The sequence below is a fragment of the Xiphophorus couchianus genome, chromosome 16, assembly GCF_001444195.1.
Source record: "Xiphophorus couchianus chromosome 16, X_couchianus-1.0, whole genome shotgun sequence".
Lineage (NCBI taxonomy): Eukaryota > Metazoa > Chordata > Actinopteri > Cyprinodontiformes > Poeciliidae > Xiphophorus > Xiphophorus couchianus.
In genome coordinates, this window is record NC_040243.1 from 18,291,750 (window position 1) to 18,313,212 (window position 21,463).

Here is a 21,463-nt window from a genome sequence, read left to right on the forward strand (position 1 = left end):
TTCATAGTTTTGATGCCTTCAGTGTGAATCTGCAATGTCAATAGTCATGAAAATAAAGGAAACTCATTGAATCAAAAGGTGTGTCCAAACTTTTGGTCTGTACTATATATATATATATATATATATATATATATATATATATATATAGATAGATAGATGTATATTTATATATATATATATTTATATATTTATTTATATGTGTATGCCTTTTTAAGAACAATTTACAATGTATGTAAATTGTTCACTATCTATCTATCTATCTATCTATCTATCTATCTATCTATCTATTTAATCTGTCTGGCTATCTATCTGCTTCAGCCTCTAGATAGATAGATTTATATAGATTTATATTTATACAGTATATATATTTTTATTTATTTATATTTCTAGTGCCCTCTCTGAGCTTCCTAGTGCCCCTAGCGACCCTTTGTCGCTCCCTAGTGACCCTTTGTAGCCCCCTAGTGTTCCCTTGTCCCCTAGCGGTCCCTGTGTTCCTTCGTCGTCCCCTAGAGCTTCCTCCGAGTCCCCTAGTGCTTCCTCCGAGTCCCCTAGTGCTCCCAGTTTTCTTTCGTCGCCCTCTAGTGATCCTTTGTTTCCCCGAAGTGTTGACTCGTCTCCTTCTAGTGTTCTTAGTGTTTCTCCCGAGTTTCTTCCCCCTAGCGGTCCCCGTGTTCCCTCGTCATCCCCTAGAAGTCCCAGTGATCCCTCTTAGTCTTCCCCTAGAGCTCCTCCCGAATCCTCGCCTGTGGTTGTCCTCCCGAGTCCCCGCCTCCGGGCGGCACCAGAGACTCTTCTCCGCTGCCTCCGTCTGGCACCAGAGACTCCTCGCCGCCACCTCCAGGCGGCACCAGAGACTCCTTTCCGCTGCTTCCTTGCGGCACCAGAGACTCCTCTCCACTGCCTCCGTCTAGCACCAGAGACTCCTTGCCGCCACCTCCAGGCGGCACCAGAGACTCCTCTCCGCTGCCTCCGGGCAGCACCAGAGACTCCTCTCCGCTGCCTCCAGGCAGCACCAGAGACTCCTCTCCGCTGCCTCCGGGCAGCACCGGAGACTCCTCTCCACTTCCTCCGGGCGACACAAGAGGCTCCTCGCCGCTGCTTCCTTGTGGCACCAGAGACTCCTCTCCGCCGCCTCCGGGCGGCACCAGGGACTCCTCTCCGCTGCCTCCGGGCAGCACCAGAGATTCCTCGCCGCCGCCTCCGGGCGGCACCAGAAACTCCTCTCCGCTGCGTCCGAGTGGCACCACGGACTCCTCTCCACTGCCTCCGAACGACCAGCCTCAGTGCAGCAGACGGCTGGCGGACCTCCTACGACGGTTCGCCTCCTGCGTCTCTGCCCACACTGTTGGGTTGCTTTCTGTTTTTGTGTTTGGACTCTTGCCTCCACCCACCCTGGTGGGTCATTTTGTGTTGATTTTTGGATTCTGCCCCCCGCACCCCTCGTCCAGCGCCCCTCCGCCCACCCTTGTATTTTTTGTTTCAGATTTGTTTTGGGCATCTTGTAGCCGCCCTTGAGGGGGGGTACTGTCGTGATTTGAGTTCTTGAGTTGTGTGTTTATATTGAGTTTCTGTGTCTTTGAGTCGCTGTGCTGTCCTGTCCTCCATTTGATTGTTCCCAGGAGTGTCTTGTTCCCTGATAAACTCTTGTGTATTTAGTGTCACCTGTGTCTCTGTCGGATCCTTGTCAGATGTGTTCCTGACACAGAGGGACTAAGATACAGGTCCCGACTCAGATGACGGTCACTAGTCAGAGGCAAGTCATGACTCAGAGGCTGGTCCCGACTCAGGGGCAGTTCCCGACTCGGATGCAGGTCCTGACTCGGAAGCCGGTCCCGACTCGGAGGCAGGTTCTGACACTGAGCCAGGTCCTGACTCTGAGGTCGGTCCAGACTCGGAGGCCGGTCCCAACTCTGAGGCAGGTCCCGACTCTGAGGCAGGTCCGGACCCTGAGGTCGGTCCAGACTCGGAGGCAGGTCCTGCCTCTGAGGACGGTCCCGACTCAGAGGTCAGTACTGACTCAGTGGTGGGTCCTGACTCTGAGGTCGGTCCCGACTCATAGGTCAGTACTGACTCAGTGGTCGGTCCTGACTCTGAGGTCGGCCCTGACTCTGGGGTCGGTAGTGACTCTGAGGCAGGTCCTGACTCTGAGGCCGGTCCAAACTCGGATGCAGGTCCTGACACTGAGGCAGGTCCTGACTCTGAGGCAGGTCCCGACTCTGAGGTCGGTCCAAACTCGGAGGTTGGTCCAAACTCGGGGGCCGGTCCTGACACTGAGGCAGGTCCTGACTCGGAGGCCGGTCCTGACTCTGAGGCTGGTCCCGACTCAGAGGCAGGTCCCGACTCAGGGGCAGTTCCCGACTCGGATGCAGGTCCTGACTCGGAGGCAGGTCCTGACACTGAGGCAGGTCCTGACTCTGAGGCAGGTCCCGACTCTGAGGTCGGTCCAAACTCGGAGGTTGGTCCAAACTCGGGGGCCGGTCCTGACACTGAGGCAGGTCCTGACTTGGAGGCCAGTCCTGACTCTGAGGCCGGTCCTGACTCAGAGGGAGGTCCTGATACTGAGGTCGGTCCTAACTCTGAGGCAGGTCCTGACTGTGAGGCCGGTCCTGACTCTGAGGTCGGTCCAGAGTCGGAGGCAGGTCCTGACTCTGAGTTCGGTCCACACTCGGAGGCCGGTCCTGACTCTGAGGCCGGTCCTGACTCTGAGGCAGGTCCTGACTCTGAGGTCGGTCCCCACTCAGAGGTCGGTACTGACTCAGAGGTCGGTCCTGACTCTGAGGCAGGTCCTGACTCTGAGGCAGGTCCTGACTCGAAGGCAGGCCCTGACTCTGAGGTCGGTCCAGACTCAGAGTCCGGTCCTGACACTGAGGCAGGTCCTGCCTCTGAGGTTGGCTCTACGTCTGGTCCTCTGTAAAAGGGTTCTTGTGTCTGAACAACGTCCGAATCGTCTCCACAGCAGACAGCATGTTGAATCCATTTCCAAGTCTTTCTTAGATAGTCTTGCTGAAAATGAACTTTTCTAGGAGTTGCCAGGGTGGTTCTGAAACACTGTACAAGTTTGTAAATAACTATAGGGTTGTCACTTTTTATCATCTTAAACAGCATTTCTTTAACTACATCGTCATTGCCGCTGAGAAGTTGAACGATGTCATTGCAGATTTTTCTTTCCATATCCTCAAAAATGACAAAATCTATATCCTTTACCTCTTCCCAGAGTCTAGGGGCAAGCCTTCTGTGGACAGGCTCGGTGTCCTTCCTTTTATAAGCCCCATAGGTAGATCTATAGCTCGTCTTATAAATTATCCGCCAAAGAATTAAATATACCATATGTCTCCTTTCTTCTTCGGTTCCCCGTTTGAAACCCAGCTCATTCGCGTCCCTCAAAAATCGTTCTGGATCCATGCCTGTCTGAGTGTAATCCTCACTCAGACCGTTTTCGGCAGAATACAAGTCTTCACTGGGAAAAAATGTCTTTCTGATCTTTCGCTTTGTCGATGAAAACATTTCCTTTGGAGGAACAGGATTCTCCAGGTGGTGTTTGAATTTTTCCGCCATAAATTCGTGTCCTTCTGGGTAATCGAGTAGCGCGATCAAATTGAGTTCAGAAGCGAAGTGGAATGCATCTCTTGTAATGCTCTGGAAAATTCTCTCACTTAACTCCTCTGACACTTCTGAAAGAACGTCCACATTTAGTTTTCCTGTCTTTCTTGAAATTAAAAGCAAAGCTTTGCGATGTTGTTCGCAAAATGTCTCTCTGACCAGATGCATTGTGGCATCATCTGCCACTTTCTCAATGATTTTCCACAGAAGTTCGCTAAGGAATTTCCTCTTCTGATAATCTGGTGTTGTGTGGCCAGGATGAACTTTATTTGAGCAAGTCTTCTTAACTTTACTCCAAAAGGAAACCTTGGGTCTCACGTAAACGTCACTCTCTGAGCTTTGGTCAGCCATCTTCATCGGTCCAAAACGTCCAAATAAATTTTCTGTTGACTGACCAGAGAATTAACTGATCAGTTGGTCATATGATGGCCTTTATGACATCACAGAGGCATCCTTAGAAGTCATGCTGCTGACAATGATGTCATCAGCATGGCAACTGTTGCTAATAGTAATATTAGCACACAGTGAGTGAGCATGCACTATGAAAAGAAAAGAGGATCTGTGGGCACTAAATACATTTTTCTCACAAGTCTGAACTGGAAGTGACCTGCGCAGCTTCGCCGGAACAGGGGGAGCCAGGGAACCATTGGTCCCTCCATTTTACCGCCCTACACATTTTTTTATATTAAGTTCCACTTTCCTGGTTGCTCCGTAAATTTCGCCGCGCTTCTTCTCCTGCATACTTTGCGCTATTTTCACCATTCAACTTTTATACTATTTAGCTTGCTCTCCTAATCCCGGCTACATCTCTTGGTATTCATAACATTCATACATTTTATAATATTCAGCTTTTTATGAATTTTTCGCCCCATGGGGGAAACTGCTCCATCCAGTGGCAGAATTGAGAATTACAATATAAAATGTCCGCTGTGTTTCACAGTTGATGTTTTAGGTCCTGCCTATCAATGGCAATCAATCATTGATTGACTGTCACTCCATGGCAGTTTCAGGGCTGTCATGGAGGAAACAAGGCAGCGGCCATTTTGAATTTGGGCAGTCTAACAGCTTTTTTACTGTTTAACACCTGGGAATAATTTGAGCTTTTGACATTGGTTTTTTCGTGCTGCATGTGGCATGTTTTTTGTATTCACCGTGCTAAATGATGCCTCCAAATAAATGTTGATATATCAGGTACCATAAAAGGTATGGACTTCATTTACCCACCGTTTTTATCAGAGGGAATAGGGGAGCGTTTATCTCTTTTTTCAAATTTTAGGTTTTACATGAGTTTTTTTACATTGCATAGAATATATTACTGTAACTCTTCATGCAAGTGGAAGCCTAGATGCAACCATTAGTATTTTAGCTACTTTTAGCCTTTTGTATAATTTTACCTAATAAACTGCGGTGACCCTACGGTTTAGGTTAGGAGCCACTGTTCTCCAGAAATTTCTAATACTGTTTAGGTGGAATTTTCCCATTATTCAAAAGCTTTTACTCCTCTTTAACAGTTTTTCTGTTATAATAATCCCATTTAGGCACTTTGCAGGATTATAATTTGTTCTGGTGCGTCTGCCTATTTCTTGGATTTCTGCAAGTCTTCAGCAGTTGATTTCAAACATTTTGGCATCTTCAACAAAAGCATTCAGCATTCACACTTGCATTGTCGCAGGAAATGCACACTTTCTAGTTCTTGTTGTATTCACGTAACAACTAGTGACATGTTTACTTAAATACTTATGTTCTTCGGCCTATCAGAGCCTCTTGTTGGTTATTTTTCCATCCAATGACAGAGCTGCATAACGGAAATACCTGAGAGAGTCCAGACATTTCCAAAGGACCCTTTAGCTTGGTGCGTCAGTTTAAAAAGTGGGCTGTGACCGTGGACCCGTTTGTTTCTGAAGTGGGTTTATTCTCTCATAAGGAGCACAGACATGAGACAAATCAGGATCTAGGAATGATCTAGAGTCAATGCACAGGTTCAGTTATTACAACTGAAATCCAGCGATCATTTCCTTCAGTCAAAAGTGCGTTTCCTTGGCCATGAGATATCTGCTGAGGGCATTGGGACTGACCCTGAGAAAACAGCAGCAGTGCAACGGTGGAAAATCCCCAACACACTAAAAGAGTTGAGGTCATTCTTGGGATTCTGCAGTTACTACAGAAGGTTCATAGACGGGTTTTCACAAATAGCGAGCCCTCTCCATGATGTGGCAAATGCATGTCTCAAAAATACTAGTTCTTCTGGTTCAAAGAGATCATTTGGAGTGTTGTGGTCCCATGAGTGCCAAAAAGCATTTGACCTACTAAAAGAGAAGCTGACCAGTATTCCTCTGTTGGGTTAGACTTTTCCCTGCCTTTAATTGTTGAAACAGATGCCAGCAATGCTGGATTAGGAGCAGTCCTTTATCAACAGCAAGGCAAGCAGAAAAGAGCTATAGCATACGCTAGTAGAAGGCTCCGCAATGCGGAAAGAAATGACAGGAACTATAGCAATATAAAACTAGAAAATCCCTGAAGAAATTTAACCGGGGCCTGCCAAAGTCTGCCCGTCGGTTTGGACCCAGCATTCTGATGCTAAAAATTAGCATCAACGCTAAAGAAAGCTGCAATGTAATCAATAGCATGAGGAGAATGACAAGAATGTTTTCTAACATGGACTTGCATCATTCAGTATGATAAAGTAAGTGTATCAGCTAAAATGAGCAAAAATGCTAATGTTAGCATGAATGCTGTCAGTAGCATGTGGGGCATCACTAACATGTTGTCTATACTTCACTTACTCCATTCAGCATACTAAACATGGCTATAAGTCAGAAAAATAGCTAATATTTCATTTAAGCTAAAAGGCTAATGCTGAGAGAAAGAGATAATGCAGACTAATATTATTGCACCGCCTGTGGTGATGCACTAATTTGAGAGGGATATTGAGGCTTTTATTTTCAAATTTTCAGTAAGCCTTTTTTCAAAGGACCCAACTAATCCCATGTGTGACAGTGGTTTGTTAAATCAGTTGTATAATGCTCAAAAGAGCAATTACATGATGTAAAAATTGTCAAGGCTTTTATTTTGAAATTGCCAAGGCAGTACCCTAACCTGAGAGAAAAAATGATGCTGACTAATATTATAGTGCACTATCCTGAGGAGGATATTGAGGCTTTTATTTGGAAATCTTCAGTAAGTTTCATATTAAATGGCCACACTAATCCAATGTGTAACAGTGGTTTATTTAAACCAGTCGCATAAAGCCAAAAACAGCAGCAATTACTTTATGGAAAAAATGTCAAGCCTTTTATTTTGAAATTTTTTGTAAGCTTCATTTCAAAGGGCCAAACTAATCCCATGTGTAACAGTGATTGCGTTAAAACAGTTATAAAAAGCCCAAAACACAAGTAGTTCTAAAGGCCAGCTCAGTCCTCCTCTGTAGTAACTGACAGTTCCTCCATGTTTGTAGTTCTGACATTCAGCTCAGACCTCTTTTATAGGCACTGAGTGTCCGCCATGTTGTAGTCCTAACCTTCAGTCATTGTAGTTCTAAAGAGCAGCTCAACTGTCATGTGAGTGAGACAGAGAGGGAGAGACAGAATTGTAACTGTTTGAAGCAGTTAGTTTTTCTGAACAAAGCAGGCCGAACATATCCTTCCCTAAATGCTGTCAATAGCATGTGGGATATCATTAGAATGTTGTCTGTAATTGACTTACTCCATTCAGTATATTAAACATGGCTAACAAGTAAGAAAATGGCCAATAGCTTATTTAAGGCAAAAGGCTAATGCTAATCTCCCTAACCTGAGAGAAAAATATCATGCATGCTAATGTAGGGCAGTGGCTTCAATATGTCAGCGGATGCCACCAAAATGTTAGATTTGTTCTTTGAGTTATGGAAGTTGGTAAAGTGTGTCCGTTGAAGAACACCGTACTTGGCGTCAGTTACGGTGCGCTGGCAGAATTCACAGCAGATACTGACCGTTGGGTCAGTATCTGCTGTGAATTCTGACGGTAAGCAATGCTGACCGCCAGCTCCTCAACGTAGCCACATGTTACTTTTAATGTCCAAGTAGTTAGTTTTGTATGATTTTGTCTTTTTCTTCTTCTTTTTTAATATATGCTGTATCTGTTAAACAAACAAAAACAAATAATAGTAACTACGTCAATGAGACTTATATTGACACCCAGTATTTGCTGTGAACTCTGAAGGCGAAGCCGCTGCGCTGTCGGTTGGTCCGAATAAACGGTCTGAACCACGATCTCAACCGCCGTGTGTGTCCGATTTCTGCCTCAAGTTTCCTTCCGACAACCACCATTAAAGAAAACACAACGCAGAGTCTAAGGAACAGCGAGGTGTCGTCTCACACGGACAGGGTTACATCTTTGGTGCCGTGACCCGGATCGTGGTGCTTCAAGATCACCCAGGCAACAACGCCAGCAGCCCGGTTACCCAACGGTTTCGTTCTGGTAGTTTGTTGAGTGTATGACAATCTGAGTTAGCGTGTGAAGCTAAAGCTGCAACATATTATTTTTGTGTCACTTTTATTGCACTGTTTAAGGTAGTCAAAAAAAAAAAAATTGTTTGTGAACTACATTTTGTTTGAAATATTTATTCTATTGTGATGATATCCTGTTTTTTGTCTAATTAGAATTTTGGGAGTGCGTTAAGATAATTTAATTATTTATTTATCTTTGATTCATAGCAAGAAGAAAAAAAAGAGTAAATAATTACATTTTGTTTGAAATATTTATTATATTGTGATTCTATTCTGATAATTTATATAAGTTTAACTGGAATTTTGGGAGTGATTCAAAATAACTGTGCCACACAATTATTTATGTATTTATTTATTTATTCACAATTAAACACTTAAAAAGGGGACGTACACATACAAACATACATTTTGGCAGTCTACATAAAAAAAAAAGAGATCCTTGAAAATAATGAATGACTATGCAGTTACCCCAATGAGGCAGATGCCCTCTGCAGTAACATCTAGCCACCTACTTACCCCTGAACCAGTACTGAGCCACAGATTCGACTCCCCAGGGGTGCCACACACCTACCTACCTGGAGGAGCAACAGCTAATGCCAGCAACCAACCACCAGCAGTGAGGCCAGAACCAACCAACCAACCCACAGGACTTCATGGCCAGCAGCTACAGTACCACACCCCAGTTCCCCAGGCCCATGATGGAGGAGTAAACACACAGCACACCCTATGTGGATCAGTATACTTCTTTTCTTTTTCTCCAAAGAGTTTTTTTGCGGCGCTAGTGGCTCGTTTTTTTTTCGACAGTAGGCAGACAGGAAGGAGGGTGAGGAGAGGGGGGAAGTCATGCGGCAAAGGTCGTCGGGACCGGGAGTCGAACCCGCGACGTCCGCGTCGAGGACTAAGGCCTCCAAACGTGGGGCGTGCCAACTCCCTGCGCCACCACAGCACGCCCCCAGTATACTTCTACACCTTGGACTGGCATGCATATGACTGCAGCTTCCCTACCACCTCAGGCTATGACAAGAAGCCGGATTATGAAGCAGCCTGCTGCTGCAACCATCTATCCACACCCAGCAGACCTTTATCAGCCAGTGAGCCAGCACCCCGCCGGTTATGCTGGCTCTCCCACTGTGCCCCAAGCTCCACTGTATTCATCGGTCAGTGGTCCATAGGGTGTTCATTCAAACAGGCCCAACCCTCAAATTATGAATCACGCAGCTCACAACCATACAGATCCATTCTACAGACACAGCCGGGCTGCGTACGGCGGATTCCTGCACACCCACCAGGTGAGAAGTGATCCTATATTCACCGGTAATGCTGACAGTAGGATGCTGGTGGAGGATTGGATTCGGGACATGCAATATCTCCTGGAAGCGATTGAGCTCCCGCCACACCTGCGGTTTTCCACTGTGGTGCATCATCTGAGTGGCGAGGCCAGGAAATTAGTCCTGAACCTACCTCTGCATAACCAAACCCCTGAGATGGCTTTTGAAGAACTGAGGGCTGAGTATGGGGACACACAGAGCTCCCTAGATCCACTGGCTGACCTCTACGAGCGGAGCCAAAGACCGAGGGAGTCTGCCTGCTCATATGCCATATCGCTGGAAGCTAATCTGAGAGCGGTAGAGGACAGTCAAAGAGGAGGAGAGCCATTTCCAGACCGGGACTGCAAACTCACCCGGCAGTTTTTAAGGGGTCTTAATGATGAGGAGGTATACATGAGGATCGCTCCACTTAAGCCCAGGTTCTTAAGCTTCCGAGAGCTGCAGGCTGAGCCCAGAGACATGACCAAAGAAACTAAACAGTTCCAGTCATTCCACAAATCAAAGCGAGCTCTCACCCAGATCCAGACTGCATCTGGCAGCAGCCCAACTGTGAATGTGGAAGAGACCCCCCCATGTGTCAGAGTTGTCAGAGCTTACAGAACTGGTTAAAAAGTTAGCTATTTGCCAAGCAGAGCAAATGACTAAATTGACCTACCTTGAAGCAAGAGTTACTGCTCCATTGCCTGCTCTACCACCACAAGTCCAGGCACCCATAAGGCCTCCAATCCGAGCCCAAATCTCAACTGTGACATGCCACAGATGTGGTAAACAAGGGCACATAGCCAGAGTCTGCAGGGCAGTGTTACCAGATCCCAGTAAGGTGAATGGGAACAATTCCCACCCTGCTCAGGCTTTAAATGAGTAGAGCTTGTGGTCACGGGGCAACCATGGGCGAGCAGCCAGACCCCCAGCCACAAGACATAAAGATAACTGATGGAGGGGAGAGCACTCCACTGGTGGGCCCTAGAAACGAAGGTGAGGTGGAAATCAGTGGAATGAAGTGCAGAGCGCTCATTGACTCTGGCTCTCAGGTAACCAGTATTACCCACAGCTACTGGTGCAACCACCCTATCCTTCAAAAACAGAAGTTACAGCCCTCTCTGATACCTATAGATAGATAGATTTATATATATATATATATATATATACACAGTATATATATACACACAGTACAGACCAAAAGTTTGGACACACCTTTTAATTCAATGAGTTTTCTTTATTTTCATGACTATTGACATTGCAGATTCACACTGAAGGCATCAAAACTATGAATAACACATGTGGAAATATGCACTAAACAAAAAAAGTGTAAAACAACTGAAAATACCCCTTATATTCTAGTTTCTTCAAAGTAGCAACCTTTTGCTGTGATTACTACTTTGCACACACTGCATTTTCTTGATGAGCTTCAAGAGGTCGTCACCTGAAATGGTTTTCACTTCATAGGTGCCCTGTTAGGTTAATAAGTGGGATTTCTTGCCTTATAAATAGTCATGAAAATAAAGAAAACCCATTGAATTAGGTGTGTCCAAACTTTAGGTCTGTACTGTATATATACTGTACATATACAGTATATACAGTATATATATACAGTATATATATATGTATGGCTTTTTAAGAACAATTTACTATTTATGTAAATAGTTCACATTATATCTAGATAGATAGAAGATAGATACATAGATCTTTCTATGTATCTATTTATCTAGATAGATAAATTGATAGATTTATATAGATTTATATACAGTACAAAGCAAAGGTTTGGACATACTTTCTCATTGAATTCAATGAGAAAGTATGTCCAAACTTTTGGTCTGTACTGTATATACACTGCTCAAAAAAATAAAGGGAACACTTAAACAGGTGTTTAACACTTAAAGTGTTCCCTTTATTTTGTTGAGCAGTATATATATATTTGTTTATATATATATATATATATATATATATATATATATAGTATATATAGTATATATGTATGGCTTTTTAAGAACAATTTACAATTTATGTAAATATATATATTTATATATATATATATCTATATAGATAGACAGAGAGATAGATAGATCTATATATATATATATATATATATATTTTTTTTTTACAGATATATACACAACTGTAGATATATATATCTATATAGATAGATAGATCAGAGGAAACAATTCGTTGGATCCACGCCAGCGTCCGGGCCTCCTGCGCCTCCGGGGCCGGCGCCACATCCGTCCCCAGCTCCGTCGTCTCCAGGACCAGCCACACCTCTCGCAGTCGCTGCAACCCCCGCACCTGGAGCTCACCCTCGCTCCGTCTACCTCTGCTCCAGCCACAGTCCCCGTGGTCTTGGGGTTCCAGGTGGACAGGCTGGCACCTAGCCGACAGGCTTCAAGGTTGGTGGCTTGGCCTACCGCCACAGTTAGTGTGCTCTCTGCTCCTTCCGAGCTTCCTAGTGCCCCCTCCGAGTGTTCCCTTATCCCCTAGTGGTCCCTGTGTTCCTTTGTCATCCCCTAGTGCTTCCTATGAGTCCCCTAGTGCTCCCAGTGTTCCTTCGTCACCCTCTAGTGATCCTTTGTTTCCCCGAAGTGTTGACTCGTCTCCTTCTAGTGTTCTTAGTGTTTCTCCCGGGTTTTTTCCCCCTTGCGGTCCCCGTGTTCCCTCGTCATCCCCTAGAAGTCCCAGTGATTCCTCTAAGTCTTCCCCTAGAGCTCCTCCCGAATCCTCGCCTGTGGTTTCTCCTCCCAAGACCCCGCCCACTGTTGGGTTGCTTTCTGTTTTTGTGTTTGGACTCTTGCCTCCGCCCACCCTGGTGGGTCATTTTCTGTTGATTTTTGGATTCTGCAGGTTCTGACTCAGAGGTCGGTCCACACTCGGAGTCCGGTCCTGACACTGAGGCAGGTCCTGACACGGAGTCCGGTCCAGACTGGGAGTCCGGTCCTGACTCTGTGGCCGGTCCTGACTCTGAGGTCGGCCCTGACACTGGGGTCGGTCCAAACTCGGAGGTTGGTCCAAACTCGGAGGCCGGTCCTGACACTGAGGCAGGTCCTGACTCTGAGGCAGGTTCTGACTCAGAGGTCGGTCCACACTCGGAGTCCGGTCCTGACACTGAGGCAGGTCCTGACACGGAGTCCGGTCCAGACTGGGAGTCCGGTCCTGACTCTATGGCCGGTCCTGACTCTGAGGCAGGTCCTGACTCTGAGGCCGGTCCTGCCTCTGAGGTTGGCTCTACGTCTGGTCCTCTGTAAAAGGGTTCTTGTGTCTGAACAACGTCCGAATCGTCTCCACAGCAGACAGCATGTTGAATCCATTTCCAAGTCTTTCTCAGGTAGTCTTGCTGAAAATGAACTTTTCTAGGAGTTGCCAGGGTGGTTCTGAAACACTGTACAAGTTTGTAAATAACTATAGGGTTGTCACTTTTTATCATTTTAAACAGCATTTCTTTAACTACATCGTCATTGCCGCTGAGAAGTTGAACGATGTCATTGCAGATTTTTCTTTCCATATCCTCAAAAATGACAAAATCTATATCCTTCACCTCTTCCCAGAGTCTAGGGGCAAGCCTTCTGTGGACAGGCTCGGTGTCCTTCCTTTTGTAAGCCCCATAGGTAGATCTATAGCTCGTCTTATAAATTATCCGCCAAAGAATTAAATATACCATATGTCTCCTTTCTTCTTCGGTTCCCCGTTTGAAACCCAGCTCGTTCGCGTCCCTCAAAAATCGTTCTGGATCCATGCCTATCTGAGTGTAATCCTCACTCAGACAGTTTTCGGCAGAATACAAGTCTTCACTGGGAAAAAATGTCTTTCTGATCTTTCGCTTTGTCGATGAAAACATTTCCTTTGGAGGAACAGGATTCTCCAGGTGGTGTTTGAATTTTTCCGCCATAAATTCGTGTCCTTCTGGGTAATCAAGAAGCGCGATCAAATTGATTTCTGAAGCGAAGTGGAATGCATCTCTTGTAATGCTCTGGAAAATTCTCTCACTTAACTCCTCTGACACTTCTGAAAGAACGTCCACATTTAGTTTTCCTGTCTTTCTTGAAATTAAAAGCAAAGCTTTGCGATGTTGTTCGCAAAATGTCTCTCTGACCAGATGCATTGTGGCATCATCTGCCACTTTCTCAATGATTTTCCACAGAAGTTCGCTAAGGAATTTCCTCTTCTGATAATCTGGTGTTGTGTGGCCAGGATGAACTTTATTTGAGCAAGTCTTCTTAACTTTACTCCAAAAGGAAACCTTGGGTCTCACGTAAACGTCACTCTCTGAGCTTTGGTCAGCCATCTTCATCGGTCCAAAACGTCCAAATGAATTTTCTGTTGACTGACCAGAGAATTAACTGATCAGTTGGTCATATGATGGCCTTTATGACATCACAGAGGCATCCTTAGAAGTCATGCTGCTGACAATGATGTCATCAGCATGGCAACTGTTGCTAATAGTAATATTAGCACACAGTGAGTGAGCATGCACTATGAAAAGAAAAGAGGATCTGTGGGCACTAAATACATTTTTCTCACAAGTCTGAACTGGAAGTGACCTGCGCAGCTTCGCCGGAACAGGGGGAGCCAGGGAACCATTGGTCCCTCCATTTTACCGCCCTACACATTTTTTTATATTAAGTTCCACTTTCCTGGTTGCTCCGTAAATTTCGCCGCGCTTCTTCTCCTGCATACTTTGCGCTATTTTCACCATTCAACTTTTATACTATTTAGCTTGCTCTCCTAATCCCGGCTACATCTCTTGGTATTCATAACCTCCATACATTTTATAATATTCAGCTTTTTAAGAATTTTTCGCCCCATGGGGGAAACCGCTCCATCCAGTGGCAGAATTGAGAATTACAATATAAAATGTCCGCTGTGTTTCACAGTGGATGTTTTAGGTCCTGCCTATCAATGACAATCAATCATTGATTGATTGTCATTGATCAATTAATGAAACTGTCACTCCATGGCAGTTTCAGGGCTGTCATGGAGGAAACAAGGCAGCGGCCATTTTGAATTTGGGCAGTCTAAACAGCTTTTTTACTGTTTAACACCTGGGAATAATTTGAGCTTTTGACATTGGTTTTTTCGTGCTGCATGTGGCATGTTTTTTGTAGTCACCGTGCTAAATGATGCCTCCAAATAAATGTTGATATATCAGGTACCATAAAAGGTATGGACTTCATTTACCCACCGTTTTTATCAGAGGGAATAGGGGAACGTTTCTCTCTTTTTTTCAAATTTGAGGTTTTACATGAGTTTTTTTTACATTGCATAGAATATATTACTGTAACTCTACATGCAAGTGGAAGCCTAGATGCAACCATTAGTATTTTAGCTACTTTTAGCCTTTTGTATAATTTTATCTAATAAACTGCGGTGACCCTACGGTTTAGGTTAGGAGCCACTGTTCTCCAGAAATTTCTAATACAGTTTGGGTGGAATTTTCCCATTATTCAAAAGCTTTTACTCCTCTTCAACAGTTTTTCTGTTATAATAATCCCATTTAGGCACTTTGCAGGATTATAATTTGTTCTGGTGCGTCTGCCTATTTCTTGCATTTCTGCAAGTCTTCAGCAGTTGATTTCAAACATTTTGGCATCTTCAACAAAAGCATTCAGCATTCACACTTGCATTGTCGCAGGAAATGCACACTTTCTAGTTCTTGTTGTATTCACGTAACAACTAGTGACATGTTTACTTAAATACTTACGTTCCTCGGCCAATCAGAGCCTGTTGTTGGTTATTTTTCCATCCAATGACAGAGGCTGCATAACGGAAATACCCGAGAGAGTCCGGACATTTCCGAAGGACCCTTTAGCTTGGTGCGTCAGTTTAAAAAGTGGGCTGTGACCGCGGACCCGTTTGTTTCTGAAGTGGGAAGTGGGTTTATTCTCTCGTAAGGAGCACAGACATGAGACGAGTCAGGATGCTTTGTGTTGTCTTGGCGCTGCTCGTTACTCAATGCGCCGCCGTCGTAAGGTAAATAATGTTTCTCACTTGGTTAGCTAACAACTTACTAGAACGCGCGTGCGTCATTTAAGTTGCTGTAGTGCAGAATTGGACGCGCGCGCGTTCAATTCCTCTACAGCCAGTGGTATTAATGAATTAGTTTATTTTAAAAAACTGAAAACTGTGTTTTAAAGTTTGCTTACGAGGAGGAGCGATGGACACGGAAGCGTGTTTTTACCCCCGTGATGCTCATATGCGTCGCCGCGTCTTAATCTAATAAACATGTCGTTACAGAGTTCCTCTGTATAAAACCAGAAGTCTCCGCCGCCTCATGAGCGACAATGGCAGGACTGTGGAGGAACTTCGGGCTCTGGCCAGGAGTGTCGGATCTCCGGACAGCTCTCCGTCCCCCAGGCTGCCTGTGGAGAGGCTGACCAACTTCATGGATGTATGTGCACCTGCAGAGCGCCTCGGTTCAGATTGAAATGGCGGCCAAGTTAAACGTCATGTTTCATCACTTTTTTTTTACAGCGCTAATATTGACTCTGGCTATCATTTGGCTACTGTTTTACATGAATACCTTCTGCGTTTGCCACATTTTCTGTTAAAAAAAGGATCGCTCTGTGGCTAGAAATGCATTTATCTAAGCAGATATTTGACTGTAAAACTCCTAATACCAACTTTAGGACGACTTTACTCTTAGAGCTCACTTTACACGAAACCAAACAGGATTAGCAATGGAACAGGAAGCTTGCATAATTATGCAAGTGTTTATTGTGACCAAATATTCTTTCCTTTAGTGATGCTCTTTAGAGTTTCAGGCTGTCCGTATTCGTACCTCCTGATCTTTGTCACAATTTTTGTCATGTTAAAAACAACAAACTCCAATGTGTTTTTATTGAGCTTTATTGTGACAGAACAGGGGTGTCCCAACGTGATTTCTCAAGAGCCAGCTTCTGCATGTTTTAGCCGTTTCCCAGCCAGTGGCGGTTCTTGCTTAATTATGCCCCCTGGCACTACAGGTAAAAGGAAGTCAGGATGTCACAGAATGTCTTGCACTGACTGCAAACTTACCCAGATCCCCTCCCCATTTCTAATGGCGCCCTGGGTAACTGCCCGTATCGAAAACTGCCTCTGGATCCAATACAGCTGCTTCAAATTCTCAACATATGATCAGCTTCTGCAGTAGTCTGGCAGTGAAGCATTCATTTAGATCAGGAAAGGAGAAATATCTGCTCTTAGGCCTTCAAAGAACGGCTGGATTCATAAAGAAATGACTGCTTATTTACTTTTGTGATTTCTAAAGATTGTTTTGGATTTATTTATTTAAAATGCACAGTGCATTGTTCATAAGCATGGCTCTGCCTGATTTAGCCATGCTAGCTAGTTTGCATGCGCAGGTTTGATTCGAATATTTAAAATAAGACGTAAAATAGATGATGCAACACACGCGACAGACTGACATTAAGACCAGTAACATCTGATTCAGCCAAATCACACAATGGGGCAAAACACAAAAGATCTAAAACAGAAGTTAAAAGCTCAGATAATGAAATGACTCTGTTTTGTGGATATCAGAGTAAAGGGGGAACCGAATAAAAATTCACGCAGATTTTACATTTTTACAAGACTCTGAAATGAATCCTGTGGTTCAAGTTGGAACAAAATGAATTTTGCGATCTGTAATATGACAAAATGTGGAAAAAGCCTTTTTATTTTATTTACTTATTTATTTTTTAGGCCCAGTACTATGGCGTCATCAGCATCGGCACCCCTCCGCAGAACTTCTCCGTCCTGTTTGACACCGGCTCCTCCAACCTCTGGGTCCCGTCTATCCACTGCGCTTTCTTCGATCTGGCCTGCTGTGAGTTCGCCTTCCAACTACGACCTTTTAATTCAGTCACTTTATAGAGAGAGTTCAAATTCAAAGCAGTTTGAGGATTTATTACTCCATTTGAAACTGAAGCCTTTTGCAACACCAACAGTTTCTGGTTTTAGTGGTAGCAATGGATTTTTCTATCTTGCATTATAACAAGCCATCTTTTTAGGGGGTTTTTTTCTTTACTTTTCCACCCAGGGGTTCATCGTCGTTACAACTCCCAAAAGTCGAGCACGTACGTGAAAAACGGAACAGAGTTTGCCATCCGGTACGGCAGAGGCAGCTTGTCTGGCTTCATCAGTGAGGACACTGTCTCGGTGAGTTTAGAAAACAAATCACTCGACCTTTAAAGCTACATTCAATGATCACTCTGTGTCATTTTGGATTTAATCCCGTCGCTTGCAGGTTGCGGGTTTATCCGTGCCCGGTCAGCAGTTTGGAGAAGCGGTGAAGCAGCCTGGCATCACTTTTGCCGTTGCCCGCTTTGATGGCGTCTTGGGCATGGCGTATCCCTCCATATCGGTGGCTAAAGTCACCCCAGTGTTCGACACAGCCATGGCGGCCAAGCTGCTGCCACAGAACATTTTCTCCGTCTACATCAGCAGGTGGGTTTAAGACAAATACGTTTTACAAATGATGTTTTTGGGATTTACTTTCACTGCAACGAGGAAGAAACCACCGCAAGGTTTTGGTTTGTTGGGTAATCTGTTGAAAAACCGTTTGCGTTGAGAAAATGCTTCTGTTGAAACGGATTTTAACTCTCAGGGACCCGAAAGCAGCAGTGGGAGGAGAGCTGATGCTGGGTGGGACCGACCCGCAGTACTACACCGGAGACCTACACTACGTCAACGTGACGAGAAAGGCCTACTGGCAGATCGACATGAACAGGTGAGGCTCTGCTGCTTTGAGGAACTGGAATAAATTAGAGGAAGTGTCAACACGCTTGACTGTATGAAAGTGACATTTATTGGTGTTTTTTAACAGTAATTCACACGAATAGCTTTTAATCTGTGGTTCTTCTGACCTTCCAGAGTTGACGTGGGCAACCAGCTGACGCTCTGTAAAGACAGTTGCCAGGCAATTATCGACACGGGAACGTCTCTAATCGTGGGTCCAGCTGCAGAAGTCAGAGCGCTGAACAAAGCTATCGGCGCTCTGCCTCTGCTGATGGGAGAGGTAAAAGTCGCACATCTTAAAAGTCTTGCGTCTTTTGTTGCGTCGACTTCAGCGTGCTCGTTTCTCCTCTCTAGTACATGATTGACTGTAAGAAGATCCCAACGCTTCCTGTCGTTTCATTCAACATCGGAGGGAAGGTGTTCAACTTAACTGGGGAGGATTATGTCATGAAGGTATTTATTTAGAGGAGGTATTTTATTCACTTGTTCACGTCGTTTTTCCTAGCAGTGATCTTGCAAATAAGTACATCAGTCTGACTTTCAAATCTCTTTCTAACTGCTATCTAACTGAATTAATGAAATGAAATAAGTTAGCCAGTTTTGCAAAATCTTGAATTTGAAAGTGACACATGCTGCATTTGAGACTTCTTGAAGTAAGAAAAGAGAAGTAGTTTCTGTCTTCTAGTTTGTAACAACTTGGTGGGGAAAAATGCTGGAGGAGCCTCAAGGTGTTTATCTGGCAGGTTTGTGTAGAAAAAAAAGTTGCATAGGGCTATGAATGTTCTGTAAGCACTGTGTGAGTGCTACGTTTGGCTATTAGCTGCTAAATATGCTGAAATAGCAATAATTAGAGGCCAATTTGGTCAATTTTCTCTTTGCCTGATTGAACCTGAACTGAATAATTATACATTGAATAAGATTCTTTAGAGCACAGATTTTTGACGCCTTTATTTTGTTTGTGAAAACCCAAAAAGTTTTCAAACATTCAACGTCAGGAGAAACAATAAATGAACCACTTAAACTTTGCTGATTATTACACTAAAGGAGCGGATACCAAAATACAAAATGTATTTTTGAGTACTTTTCAAAAATCACATTTCAAAGGGGCATCAGATCGACAAAAACCCTTATCCACTGCTTGTCTATTGCGAAATAAACAAATATAATAACAATTCCAACCCTTAAGGGTAGATTACCTTATTCAGTGAGCTGTAATTGCATACTGTGTAGAAAGGAGTTAGATTAATGTATTTAAAAATACAGAGAATCACAATAATTACACTTCAATTTAAAGTGGACTGATTATTAGAAATAATGTACAGTAAAGTGAAGGAGGAGCCTTACTCGGCATGTTTATTGCACGTTGCACTCAAAGCCTGAACAATCTATTACTCATTCAAACTGTTTTCCCAGAAGAAAATCAGTTCTAAAAAAGTATTTTTTTAAAATCACTGGCTGGAATTGGTTTGTATTCAGGGTCTACTGACGTACAATTAAATAAAAGGAAACAAAAAAAGGTTTTAAGAGAGAACAAACTCGCATAAAAAAATTTAATTCAAAGAGCATTGTTTACTATTAATTCAAAGGTATCCAAAATGGTTTCCCATCTCAAAAAGTGAACACAATCTGTGAAAAAGCTCATATAAACTGTGTGTGAAGTCAGATACAGTTGAATTATTCCAACTTCATGGGCAGTAGTGTACGATAATCTTGTCTTTTTTTCTCCTTCCCCTTTGTTGCAGGAGTCTCAGATGGGAGTGTCCATCTGTCTGTCTGGGTTCATGGGCATGGACATCCCGCCGCCGGCCGGGCCGCTTTGGATCCTGGGAGACGTATTCATTGGGAAGTACTACACCGTGTTTGACAGGAATGAGGACCGAGTCGGGTTTGCACCCGCCAAGTAGGCGACTGGTAAAATTTCCTTTCAACTTCTAATTAGACTTTCAAGAAAAATAATCAGCTGATCAAATTAAAAAGCACAGCAAGAAATGCTGCAGTTCACCATTTTCCAAAGATTCACTTTTAAAAGCTAGAAAATCCAGCATGTTGACGTGCATCGATGCCTCTGTTTGGATACTTATTTGTTGCACTTATGTGAAGCTGCGTTATAATATTCAAATTTAACTTTACGTTGTTCTGGTATATTTTCAAACTGCGGATTTCATTTCCTTAAAACCAATTTTGTTTTGTTTTGTTTTTTTGCTTTTTGTATTGTAGTTGAATTAAAATTCTATCCAATGTGAGCTTTTCAAAGCTGAATAAAAATATTGAATGCTTTGTATTACTTCAAATCATGTCCTTACAAAAACGCAGAGACAGTCTACGATCATCTCAACATTTATTGAATTATGCAAAGTGCTGCAATGTTTAAAAATAACTCATGGGTTTCGGGGTTACATGCATCACAGCATATGGCTTCCCTCCACTCAGAAGAAGCGACCAGTTTTGGGTTTTATTTTCGGACGTGGCCCGGTGAGCCCAGTAGTAATGTACAGCATAAATTAATATGCAAAGGAAGACTTATCATATGCACAGAAAACTCTACACTCTGACCAAAGCACTTAATGATGCACAGATATGTACCTTTCTTTCTATGTTGTTCTGCATCAGTGAAAATAAATATTCAGCTCTTTTTTTTTTTTTTTTTTGGTTACAAATGTTTAATACAAAAATATTCACTTGGTTTCTTTTGTCATGATTAAATAAATCGATCAATGTACACGAAATGAACAAGATTACATGTGTGGGGATGTTTCCACTTTATTCTAAGGCTAGGAGTGAAAACAAAACAACTAGATGTGACTAACTCTCTACTTTAGTCTGGCAGCTGTTCCTACTCGTCCACACTTTAATTTGGAATAAACTTATATATTCTGGATTTACCCGAGAGCTAAACACTGATTTCTGAGCAAGTGAGCACAATCTTTGGCTAAAAAAAACAAAAGGAAAGCTGCCTTGCAAAAGTATTAATACTCCAACATTTTCCTATGAGTAAAGCAAAACTAATACTGCGCTGCACGCCAACCCCATCTCTTATCGGTGGCAGCAGCATGCTGTGGGGACAGAGGAGTTCAATGCAGGTCAATTCTGGAAGAGAACCAGTTAGCAGCTGCACTGACCTGAGATCAGGTTGGAGGTTCACCTTCCAGCTGCCAGAGCGACAGTGGAATGCTGTAGCTCAAAGGGTGTTCATGAGCATCAATGGCCTAGTCAAAGTCCAGACCGAAATAAGATTATCTGTGTCAAATCTGAATGTTACCCAGATGCCCTCCATCCATTCTGAGTGAGCTTAAGATGTTTTGCAAAGACAATTGACACAAATTTCCAAAGCTGACAGCTGCATTAACA

The 21,463-nt window shown here is 43.7% G+C and overlaps 1 protein-coding gene across 1 annotated transcript; it reads left to right on the forward strand.

Moving 5' to 3' along the window:
• Positions 1-15,202: 15,202 nt before the first annotated feature.
• Positions 15,203-20,458, forward strand: napsa (napsin A aspartic peptidase). Its single transcript, XM_028041936.1, has 9 exons — positions 15,203-15,370; positions 15,635-15,788; positions 17,081-17,204; positions 17,418-17,536; positions 17,625-17,824; positions 17,985-18,107; positions 18,251-18,395; positions 18,470-18,568; positions 19,858-20,458. Exons 1-9 carry the CDS (start codon positions 15,303-15,305, stop codon positions 20,017-20,019), a joined length of 1,194 nt encoding a protein of 397 aa, XP_027897737.1. The 5' UTR covers positions 15,203-15,302; the 3' UTR covers positions 20,020-20,458.
• The last annotated feature ends 1,005 nt before the right edge of the window (positions 20,459-21,463 follow it).